A 15,298-nucleotide genomic window follows, 5' to 3' on the forward strand; every position below is an offset into this window, starting at 1 on the left:
GTTGGTTTAAATGCTGAGCTCATCAAGTGACGTAGAACATTTCTTCATGGTCACAGGAGCCCAAAGTATGGACACAGCACAGGCACTGGCCCTAGGAGCTGCCCCCTCATCGAGCCCCTACCCACGTGCTGCACCCCAGGCCAGAGAGGCGCTGTCCGGGGATATAGTGGTGCCCTTCATAGCCCATCTAGATCTTGGCTTATCTGCTGAGACTGGGACATAATTAGAACTGGGACATGGTGGTGACTCACTAATTGAGATGTCTGTCCACTAGGAACAGGTCTGGGAACCCACCGACGCATCTCCCATAAACCGTCATCTGGGAGGGAGTTTTAGGCATGACTGACCTGTATTCTAAACAAAAAGCTCGTGGTGAAAAGCTCTGCAGAACACTCCCAGGTCCATGGGCCCTCCACTTCCTACACCTTTACCTTGGTCCAAATTGGAAGGCTAGCTTTAGGAAAGAGATTATCTGTATCCCACTGCCTGGTTTCTTTGGAGCAACCAGTTAACCAGACCTGGAACTGGATTACACATGCTGCCTTTTGTTAATTAACCAAACCAAGGAAATAGAAAATTAGGAGTTTAAATGAAATTGCATGTTCTGTGATGGTTCGTTGTGCGCATTGCTAATGCACGATGTGAGCTAACTCTTTGTTCTAATTACAGCTCCGTCCTGTCCCCTGAACAGTCACTATGAATTCTGCAGCAGCAGCTGCGATCTGACATGCAGCAATCTCTATGCCCCGGTGCAATGCACGACCCAGTGTAAGGAAGGCTGCGTGTGTGACGAGGGCTTTGTTCTCAGTGGCGAGCTCTGCATCCCCATTTCCCAGTGCGGATGCCTCCACAGGGGATTTTACTACCAGGCCGGGGAGACTTTCCACCCGAGCGGTTCATGCAAGGAGCAGTGTGTGTGTCAGGCTGGTGGGGAAGTTGTATGTAAGGCTTTCTCCTGCAGTGTTGGTGAGGAATGCAGGGTGGTGGACGGCATCCAGAAATGCCACCCATTTGGATTTGCGACCTGTTCTGCCTCTGGCCATCCCCACTACCTCTCTTTCGATGGGGTCCCCTTTGACTTCCAAGGCACCTGCACCTACATCCTGGCCAAGACCTGCACCGATTCCAGCCACCTTACACCATTTACTATCAGCGTAGAGAAAGAAACCTGGGGCAGTGGGAATGTGTCCATGGCCAAGCTGGTGTCCATCCAGGTGTATGGGATCACACTCACCCTGCTGCAGAGCAAACAGGGGCTCATTATGGTAAGTCCTTCTCCAGATCCTCATTTAGATCATTCTGAGAGTCCCTTTGTGGCCCGAGGTTTCTGCATGTGGCCTGCCTCAGCTTCCCCTCTTGGACTCAACAATTCACAAAAGGTTTTTACAAGTCCAATAGCAACAGCCCTCCTAAGGGTGTCATTCAAATAGGAGTTTTCACATACAGCCAGTCACCGCCTTATCTGGTCATTCCCAAGCATTGCCTGACTGCCGTCTCACTCCCCTACTTTCAGGTTTCTGTGCAGGAGCCTACTCACTGCCAGCAGCCTCTCTATTCCCCTCTTTCTCCCTGAGAACTCTCTCTGCTGGACCAGGAACCTGGCTTCTTCCTGCTTTTCTTTCAGGGGACACATATGATTCCTGCTCAGATGTGCCTACTTAGTAATAAGGGTTGGCTGGCCCCAGGCGGCGAGTCACTGAGAGGCAGGCTACTGTGCCAGAAGGTACATATACCAAGCTCATCCACATGGTATTTGAGCCCCTCCCAGAAATACATTAAGCAACGTGACTAACATCTGCCACATGTTTGTTCTCTCCTCCTCTCCCCAGGAAAGATGTGTGTGCAGTGGGGTGTTTTGTTGTGGATTTTTTTATAATGATAAATGTATACGCATGTTACCATATATATGTTGGAGAAAGGTGGTCGAAGAACACACCTTGCACTTGGAAAGGAGGGTGGTCAGGTTTGTGAGGGTCCTTACTTCCTGAGACGGTTCATTCCCTAGACTTGGACCAACTCCTAATAAAGCTTTGTCTCTGGCAGAGACAAAGGTTTTCCTTATTGATGTGATTTCCATTGTGCCAATGGAAAGAAGTTGTCCACCACAGTCTTCTACCTGAAAATTGAATTGATCTTTTAGATAGCCTGGGCCCAGGCCATTGTGCACCTTGGGATAAGGACTGAGGACTTGAACTGGATTCCTTGTTCTATGGAAAACCAGGGTAGGGCGTGGAGGACAGGTTTGATGTGTACAGCTGCCAGTGTTGCTGAGGAGGCATGCTGCAGAGTTGTGCAGCACTTGAATATTCCTAAGTGCTGAATGTTTCATGCCCGGGTATACCACCTTGCCATATAGTCCAGCCGGGAAGCGACAAAGCCGTGAATGGTTGAAGCCAGGTCATCTTCTGTCAGAATGGGTAGAAATGGTAGAAAGTGCTACTCATGGATGTTGCTATGTCAAAGCTTCTCTTGGGTGAGATGAGCATCCTCCAGCATGCCTCCCTTGTTGGTTATACCCCTATTTATGAGTATTAATTATTTGGTGAACCCCCTCCACATACCTCACATTTTGCAAACATGGGGTAAAATTGGCATGAGAAGGAGCAGGCCAAATATGGGTTGAGGAGTTGGGGAAGATAGAGAGAGGATCAGGAGGGAGGGAGGTGCCTGGGAGATGAGATCAGAAATGTAGGTCAGGGTGACAATGTCAAGAGCTTGGAAGGTGAGGACAAACCATTGCAAAGTGAAATCAGGAGTCATGAGTCATTCTGGATTTAACCCATGGTGTCAGTGAGAACTGAATCTCAAAACTTGTCCATAGCCCCTACCCATGAAGCAGTGTCCATCCTACCTGCTCATAGGGGAATGTGCTGTCTTTTCCAGGTGGACGGGGTATCCCACAATCTCCCCATGATAATGGTCAATGGGCAGCTCCGAGCATATCAGCACGGCACTAATGTCCTGGTGCAAACTGACTTTGGCCTCAGTGTGAGCTACGACTTGGTATACCAGGCCAGAGTCACCATCCCAGGGACCTACCAGGGCCAGACGTGTGGCCTGTGCGGGAACTACAATGGAGAGCAGGACGAGGAGTTCCTGCTCCCCAGTGGCAGGACAGCCCCTGATGTGGCAGCATTTGGCTCTGCTTGGGAAGTCGAGATCCCAGGAGCATCCTGTACAGACAGATGTGCTGGAAACAGCTGTCCAGTTTGCGAAGAGAAGAAGAAGGATGTCTTCAAAGGGCGCAACTACTGTGGGCTGCTCACAGACCCTGACGGCCCCTTCACGGCCTGCCATGACGTCATCAGCCCCAGCGTGTATCACAGCAACTGTCTGTACGATGTGTGCCTGGGAAACGGGGACGCACAGGTCCTGTGCCAGAGCATCCACAGCTACGTGACGGCCTGCCAAGAGGCGAAGGTCACCATCCAGCCCTGGAGGAGCGCCTCCTTCTGCGGTAAATGCACCCACAGTGTAGGAGCTCTGGGACGCACTGGGGAAGGGAGATGGTCAGTGTTACTGGGCATCTTGTTCCAGGCCTCTGGGCTTCTTCTGGAACTCTTCTTGTGGGAACCAACAATCTCATGTTCTCTTACAAAGGTGCCCTGTTCCTCTCCTCCCTGTCCTGCTCTCCTCTCCTTCATGTCTGTCCCTTTAGGCTGTGGTGTGAGATCTTTCCATCCATCCTTTATTTCTCTCTCTATTTAAGCTGTGAGCTGCCCGGTTAACAGCCACTACGAGGTCTGCGCTGACCTCTGCACCACCACCTGCTCTGGAGACATCATGGACTGCCCGGAGACCTGTGCTGAAGGCTGCCAGTGTGACGAGGGCTTCCTCTTCGACGGCCAGGGCTGTGTGACTCCAGAGAGCTGTGGGTGCTTTGAACAGGGGAGATACTACAAGGTACAGACTCAAGCAGTCTGGGTCTGATTAAATTTTTTTCTAACATATCTTAATCCTTACACTAATCAGGAATAGGGTTTTCTATAGTGGATCAGAGCATTGGTCTATCCAGCCTGGCATCCCTGCTCTGTTAATGCTCAAAGCACCGAGAAAGACAAGAAGATTTAATTCCCTTTGTCCGTTGTGGGGAAACTGAGGCACAGAGTGGGGCAGTGACTTGCTCAAGACCCACCCAGTGAGTCAGTAGGAGATGGGAGGTTAAAACCTAGGCATTGTCCTGTCCCTCAGCCAAATTCTTAGCTCTTTAGAAAGCCTCTCTCTTTAATGTTAACAGAAATAATATTAGAATCATAGAATCATAGAATATCAGGGTTGGAAGGAACTTCAAGAGGTCATCTAGTCCAATGACACAATAGTTTTTCACACGCCTCACCACACAGCTCTGAGTTTAGCACCGCCAGGAATTATTATAAATCACCATTTCCATTTACGTTGCGTTATTTCCTCCTTCCCAAACATCCCGTCAGCCCAGTGAGACGGTCCTGAGAAATGAGTGCCAGCAAAGCTGCATCTGCGTTCCTGCCCGAGGGGTGACTTGCAGAGCTCACAGCTGCACCAGTGGAGAAACCTGCCAGATCAGAGACGGCGTCATGGACTGCATCGGCCAAGGTAAAGGAGAGTCACTGATTGAAACATGTCCGGAGGGGTTATTCCATAAGCAGTGAGTAAAGTCATTTCAATTATGTCTCCTCACCCTTCTCACTCTCTCTCTCCCCTTTTATTTAGCCTGGAACCCTGATCCGTAATATTACAGAATTTTGACTTGAAAAATGGAAACACTTGTTGGAAACACTCGTCTCTGCTGCATCCATCTTCTGATGTGCACAGCAGAGCCAAGTGGGCAGCTGTCAGGGGGCTGATCACACTCGTAGGTCTTCTCCCTGGCTGTAGCCTAGGAGCTGCTCTAAATTGGAGCCCACTGGCTGTGGGGGCCATCAGTCAGCTGGGCACTGTCAGTGCCCATCACATCCCAGCCACAACCCTTTGCCTGATCGATGCCGGCATCATGCCCACAGGTGTTGAACCACCTCTGCCGCGCATTGCGGGGAAGGAGACACAGGATCTGGTTTTGCTGTTGTCACACACATGCAGAGATTTCCTCAGCATGGGACTCGCGGGAGGTTTGTGAATGATGCAAAGGAAGTGTGTATGGGGATAGGTTTCAGAGTAGCAGCCGTGTTAGTCTGTATTCGCAAAAAGAAAAGGAGTACTTGTGGCACCTTAGAGACTAACAAATTTATTTGAGCATAAGCTTTCATGAGCTACAGCTCACTTCATCGGATACGTACATAGAGGAAGAGAGACAGAGGAGTGCATGGTGATAGATATAACGTTGAGTGTGGGGGGAGAGATAGAAAGATAGATAGATGTTACTGATTAGTCTGCTGTTTCTTGTCTTTCTATTGTCTTTCCCCACTAGTTATTCCAAAGCCATCCTGCAGTGTGGTCCGCTGCAGGGAAGGAACTATTTGTAAGATGATAAATGAGCAGCCAAAGTGTGTGCCAGTCTCTCGGGGCATGTGCAGGGCCAGGGGATACTTTCATTACCACACCTTCGATGGCCGGGCGTATGATTTCCATGGCAACTGCACCTACACCGTGGCCAAGACCTGCAGGGATGCCTCCGGCCTGTCCTCCTTCCATGTCATGGCCAAGAGCGAGAACAGTGGGAACACACAGGTTTTCTACATTGCGTCAGTGACTGTCCAGGTGGATGGAGTCACTGTCACAGCAGCCAGGGCTGAAGCCGGCTTTGTGTGGGTGAGTGCTGGGCGCGCACGTCCACTCTACTCCTATATCCACCCTGTAGGCTTTGCTAAATAGAGGGCAGGAAACTGCAGCTCCCACCACGGATGGGGCATGTTGTGGGTAGGACAGAGCAGGCAAAGGAGAGTGGCTGGGAGCTGATGGGCCCTGACAGTGCCCAGCTGGCCAATGCCCCCTATGGGTCCACAGCCAGTGGGCTCCATTTAAAGCAGCCCCCAGGCTACGCCCAATGTAGACAAGGCCCAGTGTGGTCAGTAGTTAGGCTACCTTTCCAATGAAGTAATCCAAGGCATTGCAGTGGGGTGTCTTGTTGAAGTAGTAGGGTGTGCTCTGCTGCTGAGTCAGTGCTGTTCCTTAAGTCCCAACACTGTGCTAGCGGATGGGTAGGCTTCCTAATAGGGGGCACCCTGTGCTCGGAGTCAGTGCCGACACCAATGGCCAGCAGCCACTGTGTTGAGCTGCAGGGAGCAGGGTGGGCCACCTAAAAGGGAACATTGTCCCGGCAAGTCATTGCTGACCCCAATGCCTATCTAGCAGGTGCTGTGTGGCAGGGAGTGATGTGGGGAGCGGGTCAGTCGAGGGCGCTATCCCTCAGGGTCACAGCATGGCACTACAGGGTGCTGTACTGAAAGGTGTGGGGTGCCTGACTCAGTGTGAGGAGCTGTCAGCTCTGTCTCAAGCACATGGGATCTGCATGCCAGATAAAGTGTAGACCTGAGCATTTGGTCATAACCTATCCCCAGTGCATCATTCAAGAGCAGGGCCAGTATTTCAGCTATTGCGGGCAAATCCCAGCTCCGCTGAGTCCATCCTACCACAAATTCCCCAGCAGTTTCTAATGTAACAGGGATCCCTCTGAGACCCCACCTGAGGAGAATCCCCACTCCTGGATCCGGGAGGACATTGCCTGAACTCTAAGATATGGGGAAACTGAGGCACATCTAGGCAGCTCAGGGTTCTGCCCTACAGAGCCTGCTCCAACCTGAGGTACCTCAGGGGCCCTGGAACATTGCAGACAGCTCCTTGAGACCTCTTGCCCCTCAGGTGCTCCTCCTAAGGGCTCTCACCCATGCAGCACAGTTCCCACAAGAGCCGCTCCCTAATGGTTCTAACCAATGCAGCCCCCATCCCCTAGCGTACTTCCCACTCTTTCGAATCCTCACTCCTTTTGTCTACAACAGGCTACAACACAATCATGGATATAATATAGGACCTGTTTGGAAAAATCCTATGAATAGCAATGGGGCCAAATCACAATTTCCAGTGACTCTGGACACAAACTGGAACCAAATTTGAATTAAAACATCACATTAGATAGAGCTGGCCTGAGAAAGCTAATTCCATTGGCAGAAAGATTTCAATATTTTGAAAATTAGCTTCATTCCAATATGGAATGAAACTCATAAATTACAGCATTTTCTGTGAAGACAAATGGAGCCCCAGCTCCAGGTCAGTCCGCCCAGCAGGCTGCTGAGGAGCTGGTGGCAGGAAAAAACAGACAGGTTTTGAAATTGGCCTTGTTTCCATCAGAACTCCTTGGAAAAGGAACAATCTTCTCAAACCCCTTTTGATTTTGATGAATAGGCAAATACTAGTGAAAAACTATATCAGAGTAGAGCTCAGTATGTAAATGAGAGACCTGTGCACTCGATTGTGACCTTTGCCCTTTCTTTCTCACTGCAAAGGTGAATAACACCAGGGCCCACTTACCCATCTCCCTGAACAATGGGACCCTTCGGCTCTATCAGAGCGGCACCTCCCTCGTCCTCCGCACCGACTTCAACCTCAGCATGTCCTATGACTGGAACAACCACCTGAGGGTCACCGTCCCTAATGACTTCTCCGACAGCCTGTGTGGCCTGTGTGGCAACTATAATGGGGACCCCTCCGATGACTTCTGGACCCCAGATGGGGACCTGGCTCCCAGTATCGCCGCCCTGGGGAAAAGCTGGGCAGTGGAAGATGGGGATCAGTTTTGCTGGCACGATTGCATTGGAGGTTGCAGGCCCTGTGCTGCCAGCATAGCCAGAAAGTACAAGGAAGAGGCCTCGTGCGGCCTGATAACCAAGGTCTCAGATGGGCCCTTCAGCCAGTGCCACTCCAAGGTGGATCCTACAGTCTACTTGGACAACTGCATGTACGATCTGTGCCACAGCGACGGCTACAGGAAGGTCCTGTGTGAGGCCCTGAAGGCCTATGCGGACGCCTGCCAGCTGGAGGGGGTCAGGATTGGGGAATGGAGACAGCTGGCCAGATGCCGTGAGTACAGATTTGTATGCCAAGGTTTATGGTCCGCTGGTTAGACCGGGGAGCCTGGGGCTCAGCACTCTTGAGTTCTAGCCCTGGTGTTGGGAGGGGGCGTGATCGAGTGGTTTGGGATTGAGCAGTGATTGGGAAATCAGGACTCTGGGTTCTATTGTACCCACAGTACTTGTCTGTCTGGAATTGCTAAGGTGCCTGTCACTTGGAGTATCTAACGTCCACTGATTACACGTGGGAGCTGGGGTAAGATGGTGACAGTTTAAGACACTCATAGAATCATAGATTCTAAACTAAGCCAGTGGTTCTCAACCTATTTCCCATTGTGGGCCACATATGCAGCTCTCTAGGTGTTATATGTGCTGCATCCACACACTATATATACTACCTGTATGGCTCAGAGGATGTCACATGGGCCACAGCGACCTGTGGACTTGGGTTGAGAACCACTGCTCTAAGGTCCGAAGGGACCATGATGTTAATATAGTCTGACCTCTTGCATGTTGCATCCCACAGAACCTCTCCCACCCACTCCTGTAACCGACTCCTAACCTCTGGCTGAGTTACTGACATCCTCAAAACTTGATTTAAAAACTTCAAATTACAGAGAATCCGCCATTTACACTTGTTTAAACCAGCAAGTGACCTGTCGCTCAAGATGCAGCGGAAGGCAAATAATCTCTAAGGTCTGCCAATCTGACCTGTGGGGAAAATTCCTTCCTGACCTCAAATATGGCAATCAGTTGGACCCTGATCACGTGGGTGAGACTCATCAGCCAGACACCTGGGAAAGAATTCTCTGTTGTAACTCAGAACCCTGCCCATCTAGTGTCCCATCACTGGCTGTTGGAGACATTGCTGCTACCACTCACAGATCAGCTACATGCCATTGTGGGCAGTCTCATCACACCATCGCTCCATAAACTTATCAAGCTCAGTCTGGAAGCCAGTAAGGTGTTTTGCCCTTATTGCTCCCCTTGGAATGCTGTTCCAGAACTTCACTCCTGTGATGGGTATCATCTAATTTCAAGGCTAAACTTGTTGATGACCAGTTGATGTCCATTTGTTTTTGTGTCAACATTGGTGCTTAATTTAAGTAACTCCTCTCCCTCCCTGGTGTTTAACCCTCTTATGTATTTATAGAGAGCAATCATATCTCCCTTCAGCCTTCTTTTGGTTAGGCTAAACAAGCCACGCTCTTTGAATCTTGTCTCATAAGTTAGGTTTTCCATTCCTTGGATCATCATAGTCACCCTTCTCTTTCTTAAACATGGGATTTAAAAACTTCAAATTACAGAGAATCCGCCATTTACACTTGTTTAAACCAGCAAGTGACCTGTCGCTCAAGATGCAGCGGAAGGCTTTTGGCAATTCTCGCTTTATCCCTACACTTTCTGACCCTCAACAAGTAGCTTTCCTTCCTGATCCATCCCTTCTTCCATTCCTTGTAGGCTTTCCGCTTTCTCTTAATCACCTGTTTGAGACTTTTGCTCATCCAGCTTGGTCTGCAATCCTTCCCTATAAATTTTTTCCCCTTGCTTGGAATGCCGACTTCAGATTGTTTCTGAAACTCCAAGCCTCCTCCACATTCAGACCCTTGAGTTCTTCAGTCCAGTCTACTTCCTGGACCCTAACTAATTCCCTTATTTTTTTAAAGTTTGACCTTTTGAAATCAAGGATCCTAGTTGGAGATCTGTTTTTGTTTATCCTTCCATTTAAACTGAACTAGTTCATGATCACTTGAACCCAGGTTGTCACCTACCACCAGTTCTTCTACAAGGTCCTCACTACTCACCAAATCTAAAATGGCATCACATCTTGTTGGTTAAGTGAGTGTTTGGTGAAGAAATCTGTCAGCTATCCCATCCAGGAAAATCTGGGCCATAACTATTATTGGTAGTACTTTTCCTCCAATCTATATCTGGGAAGTTAAGATTTCCCATAATCACACAATTCCGAACAGTATTTATTTCATTATAGCCCCACAAGATACATCCCCCTCTGTCTATTTTAAATACTGTTTTTGCTTGGAGAGAACTTGCTGCTAAATCTGTTGGTCCTTCACTCCCCAGCCATGGAGTGCCCCCTGGAGAACAGCCAGTACCAGCTCTGTGGAACACCCTGCCCAGCCACGTGTGTGGACCAGTCAGCCCCCAGCAGCTGCCAAGACCCCTGTGTGGAAAGCTGCCAGTGCAAGGACGGTTTTGTGCTGAGCCAGGGCAAATGCACCCCCAAGAGTGGCTGTGGGTGCCAGTTTGAAGGACGCCCTTATGCCCCCAATGAGAGCTTCTGGGTCGATGAGGTATGTGGGACACGGTGCATGTGCAATGCAGCCACTAGACAGGTCGAATGCGCGGCTGCTACGTGCAAACACTCGGAGAGGTGCGGGCTAGTGAACGGCGTACGGGGCTGTTACCCCTCCAGCTACGCCACCTGCTCTGTGACAAGGAATCTGCACTACACCACCTTTGATGGACAGAGATACGACTTCCAAGGCACCTGCCACTACCAGCTCACGGCCCTGTGCAAGAAGGCGGAGGGACTGGTGGACTTTGAGGTCTACTTCCAGGAGAACAATACCGCTCCTCTACAGATCAAGGTTTATCAGACCAAACTCAGGATCAGCAATCAATTCCCTGGGAAAGTCCTGGTGAGTTTCTCAAATTATCTCTAGTCTCTCTAAAACATTTCTAGAAAGTCACCTGTGTCATCAACACAGGTTACAGACAGTGCATGGAAGGACTGTGAAATATAGAATGAATGGGAACTGGATTCTTCTACGAACAGGGAGCCGATGGAGATATTTAAGTATCGGGGTGCTGCCATTTCACTTGAGATGGGTCAGAAAGTGTCAGTGGCAACCAGCGTTTGTGGGAACCTGGGGAGCTGGGGCTCAGGTAGCACAGAGAGGAGGGAACTGCAATAGCCAAAGCCAGAGGTAATGAAAGTCTGGTTGGAGGATCCTGCCCAGTCTGGAGAGCTGAGATTCAGGCAGGTTGTAGGGAAGGGAGCAAGGCAGACTGGACAAAGAGTTAAACAGAGGTGGATTTTTATTATAATTATGGGCTGGAGCTCTGTTCTGGAGTGAGAAGCTCCACCATGAGCGAGCGATGTTTCATATACTGAATGATTTGCTCTTACAGATGAACGGTTTCCTGATTAACCTTCCCTTCAACCTCAATGATAAGAAAATCACTGGGTATAGAAAGGGCTGGGCCACGGTGATCCAGGCAGACTTTGGACTCACTGTTACCTTTGCCGGGTGGTCAGGACGCATCACGGTCACTCTGCCAGTCACCTACGCGGGAGCCGTGTGTGGTCTGTGTGGCAACTTCAACAGGGACAGGGAGGACGACTTGCTCATGAGGGATGGCACGCTGGCACCAAGCCCAGTCAGCTTTGGCCAGAGTTGGAAGGTGGGCGACCTCCGGGGATGCTCTGCAGTAACAATACCACCATGCGCAAGTGTAGAGGCTATTGAAAAACAACAACGAGGTAGCAGAGGACAGTGTGGGCTCATCCTAGACAAGAATGGCCCCTTCAGAGGATGTCACAGCAAAGTGGACCCCCATGGATACTTCATAGACTGCGTGTACGGCTATTGCATCCTCAGTGGGCGGGAGAGTAACGTCTGCCAGGCTGTTGCTGACTATTCTGAGGCATGTCAGGAAGCTGGAGCTATGGTGCATCCCTGGAGGACTACCAAGTTCTGCTGTGAGTCACCTCTGTCCACTACTGATTGCCCCATGGGGCTTGTTAGTTTTTGTTGGCCGGTAGTTGTTGATCTAAATGCTCAGCTTATCCTGTTCTGCAGAATGTTTCTTAAGTGACAAAGAAGCCCTCTCTCCAAACGATGGGTACAGTCTTAGGAGCTGCCCCCTCACCATGCCCTATCAATGTGCTGCACCCCAGGCCAGAGAGGCACTGTCTGGGAATGTAATAGTCCATCCAGTCCTTGGCTTCCCTGCTGAGACTGGACATAAGCAGATCTGGGACTCAGTGGAGTCTTAGTAATTGAGATGTCTGTCCATTAGGAACTGGGCTGGGAACCCACCAACTCATCTCCCATAAGCCATCACCTGGGAGTGAGTTTTACGCACTACTGACCTGGACTCAAAGCAAAAAGCTAGTGGTGAAAAGCTCTACAGAACAGTTCCAGGCCCATGAGCCCTCCACTCCCTACACCCTGATCTTGGACCAGATTAGAAGCCTAACCCTTGGAGAGAGATTGTCTATATCCCATTACCTGGTGTCTCTGGGGCACCCAGTCCCCCATACCTGGGACCGAATTAGAGATGTTGCCCTTTTGTTAATTAACCAAACTAAGGAAATAGAAAATTAGGAGCTTGAATGAAATTGCATGTTCTGTGATGGTTCATTGCGCATATTGCTTAGGCACGATGTGAGCTAACTCTTTGTTCTAATTACAGCTCCGTCCTGTCCCCTGAACAGTCACTACGAATTCTGCAGCAGCAGCAGCTGTGATCTGACATGCAGCAACCTCTATGCCCCGGTGCAATGCACGACCCAGTGTAAGGAAGGCTGCGTGTGTGACGAGGGCTTTGTTCTCAGTGGTGACCACTGCGTCCCCTTTTCCCAGTGCGGATGCCTCCACTGGGGACTTTACTACCAGGCCGGGGAGACCTTCCACCCGAGCGGTTCATGCGAGGAGCAGTGCGTGTGTCAGGCTGGTGGGGAGGTTGTGTGTAAGGCATTCTCCTGCAGCACTGGTGAGGAATGCGGGGTCATGGATGGCATTCAGAAATGTCACCCATTTGGATCTGCGACCTGTTCTGCCTCTGGCCATCCCCACTACCTCTCTTTCGACGGGGTCCCCTTTGACTTCCAAGGCACCTGCACCTACATCCTGGCCAAGACCTGCACCGATGCCAGTCACCTTACACCATTCACTATCAGTGTAGAGAAAGAAGATTGGGGCACCAGGAATGTGTCCATGGCCAAGCTGGTGTCCATCCAGGTGTATGGGATCACACTCACCCTGCTACAGAGCAAACAGGGGCTCATCATGGTAAGTCCTTCTTCGCTTACTCTGGCTCATCATGGTAAGTCCTAGATCATTCTTGATTCCTTTTGGACAGGAGAGATTCTCTTCTCTTCTATACTGGTTTGTTCTCTCATGGCCAGAGGTCACTCTATAGGTGGCCTTCCTCAGTTTACCCTCTTGGACCTCTGAATAACTTTTACAACTTTTAATAATAGCAGCCCTCCTAGGGGTCTGGTTTGTTAAATTAACACACATTATGAATAAAGTTTTCACATCCACCCATTTACCTCTTTATCTGGTCACTCCCAGGCTTTTCCTGCCTGTCTTCTCACTTCCCAAGTTGCAGGTTTGCCTGCTGGAGCGTACTGGTCTGCAGCAGCCTCTGCACTCTCTTCTGTTTTCCCTGAGAATTCTTTGTGCTGGGCCGTCAGCCTGGCTCCCACCATCTGCTCTTATAGGGGAATCATGTGATTGGTGTGCCTACTTAGTAATAAGGGTTGGCTGACCTCAGGCCACTAGCCCTTAAGGGGCAAGCCACCCTGTTACAAGGTTCTTATTCCATGCTCATCACTGGAGTATTTGAGCATCTTCCAGTAATATACTAAGCAATGTGACTCACTTCTGTCTCCTATTTGTTCTCTCCTCCTCTCCCCAGGGGAAGTTGTATGTTCAGTGGGGTGTTTTGTTGTGGATTTTTCTTAACATTCCGCTCCCTCCCCCGAGCGTTCTGCGTCCTTGCTCAGGGCCGGACTGCAACATTTTGGCACCTGAGGCGGGGAGCTCAAATGACACCCCCATACCCCGTTGCTTGGGCCAAAACTTTGAAAGGTCTCAATTCTGCCCTCTTCCTGTTCTACTCCTCTCATAGTACTGCTCTGCTACTACCCCAATAAAGGAGAACTAACAACTTAAAATGCCTTGTTCAAAAATGTTAAGTAACACTTAACTTTCAAACTTCTGAACAGTAAATGTAACTTTTCTTGTCTGCATAGTAAACACTGGCATTTTTATCTGTTTGAATAATCAAAGTGGTGCTTTCCGTGCCTTCTTGGTTGCAAAGATTTGAACTGCTTCCTGAAGGTCTGGGCCAGCTCATGCTCTATTGAGATGGTTGCAAGGCCGACCAGCCTCTCCTGTGTCATTGTGGAGCGTAGATGTGTTTTTACGAACTTTAGCTTGGAGAAGCTGCGTTCTCCACTGGCAACTGTTACAGGAAGTGTTAGAAGTATGCACAGAGCAACAAAAGCATTTGGAAAGAGAGTGGTCATCTTATTTGTGCACATAGATTCCAGAACAGTCTTTGGAGTTGATCCTGCTGAAATGTATCTTGAAAGGGCTTTCAGTTCATCACCTAAATCACTCGCATCAATATCACGCATGTCATCATGTGTCAACACTGTCTCTAGTGCCCTGCATTGCTGGTGTAGATCTTCTTCAGACATAGTAAGGAGTTTTGGAATATCATGCAACATCCCAAATATACTGCTGTGTTCCTTGAGCTGCATGAAACGTTCTTCAACTGACTGTATTGAACAATCTAGCACCTGTTTAAAGAATTCAACTTTGAATTGTTGTTTGGGGTCTCTTATGGGATTATCCTGTGCCTCGTAATCAAAATGTCTTTTTCTTCGGTGACTCTTGTGTTCTTGAATGGGTGGGAAAATAGCTTTAGTGTGAAGTTCCTCTGCCAACTTCTGCGCACTCTTCAGAATGTTTTGAAATCCCTCATCTGACTGGTAAGACTGTAGGTATGACTTTGCTTTGTCCAGTTGTTCCATTGCTCCAGATATATCAAGGTCAACACCTTGGAGTTTCTTGCTTACAACATTTATTTCAAACAGTATGTCATGCCACAACACTAAGCCACACAGAAATTTGAAGTTATGTATGTTTCTGGTGATTCCATTTCCCTTTGCCACTGTTCTCCCATGAACAGTTCCTGTCATAGCATTATCCTCCATAATGGCAACTATGGCATCATCTATCTTCCCAGTTTGGTGTTTGATAGGCTTTATTGCCTCCATTCGACTTTCTCATCGTGTGGCACTCAGTGGTTTCAGTGTCAGAGAGGATGTTTCCAGATGTTGCTTCAAAACTTGCCATCGATGAGTTGATGCAGAGACAAATACATAGGTGCTTTGAATTACATTAAAAAATTCAGCAGCCTCACTAGAAGCTGATGCTGCATCACTGACCACCAAGTTCAGTGAATGAGAACTGCATGGGACAAAAAAAGCTCGAGAGTTTAACTCTCGGATCCGTGTCTGCACTGCTCTGTTCTTTCCTCTCATGTTGGCACCATTG

The 15,298-nt window shown here is 49.3% G+C and overlaps 1 protein-coding gene across 1 annotated transcript in view; it reads left to right on the plus strand.

Annotated features, from left to right (window-relative positions):
- Positions 1 to 46: 46 nt before the first annotated feature.
- The window catches only part of LOC142070051 (IgGFc-binding protein-like), a 54,927-nt gene continuing 39,675 nt past the window's right edge, over positions 47 to 15,298 (plus strand). The window contains exons 1-10 of the mRNA XM_075123023.1: positions 47 to 65; positions 670 to 1,265; positions 2,884 to 3,457; positions 3,710 to 3,903; positions 4,431 to 4,572; positions 5,384 to 5,724; positions 7,416 to 7,989; positions 10,062 to 10,639; positions 11,133 to 11,703; positions 12,420 to 13,018. Of these exons, the coding sequence (XP_074979124.1) occupies positions 47 to 65; positions 670 to 1,265; positions 2,884 to 3,457; positions 3,710 to 3,903; positions 4,431 to 4,572; positions 5,384 to 5,724; positions 7,416 to 7,989; positions 10,062 to 10,639; positions 11,133 to 11,703; positions 12,420 to 13,018 (4,188 nt within the window). The remainder of the gene's footprint in view (positions 66 to 669; positions 1,266 to 2,883; positions 3,458 to 3,709; positions 3,904 to 4,430; positions 4,573 to 5,383; positions 5,725 to 7,415; positions 7,990 to 10,061; positions 10,640 to 11,132; positions 11,704 to 12,419; positions 13,019 to 15,298) is intronic.

Source organism: Caretta caretta, chromosome 24, assembly GCF_965140235.1.
Source record: "Caretta caretta isolate rCarCar2 chromosome 24, rCarCar1.hap1, whole genome shotgun sequence".
In the NCBI taxonomy this organism is placed as follows: Eukaryota; Metazoa; Chordata; order Testudines; family Cheloniidae; genus Caretta; species Caretta caretta.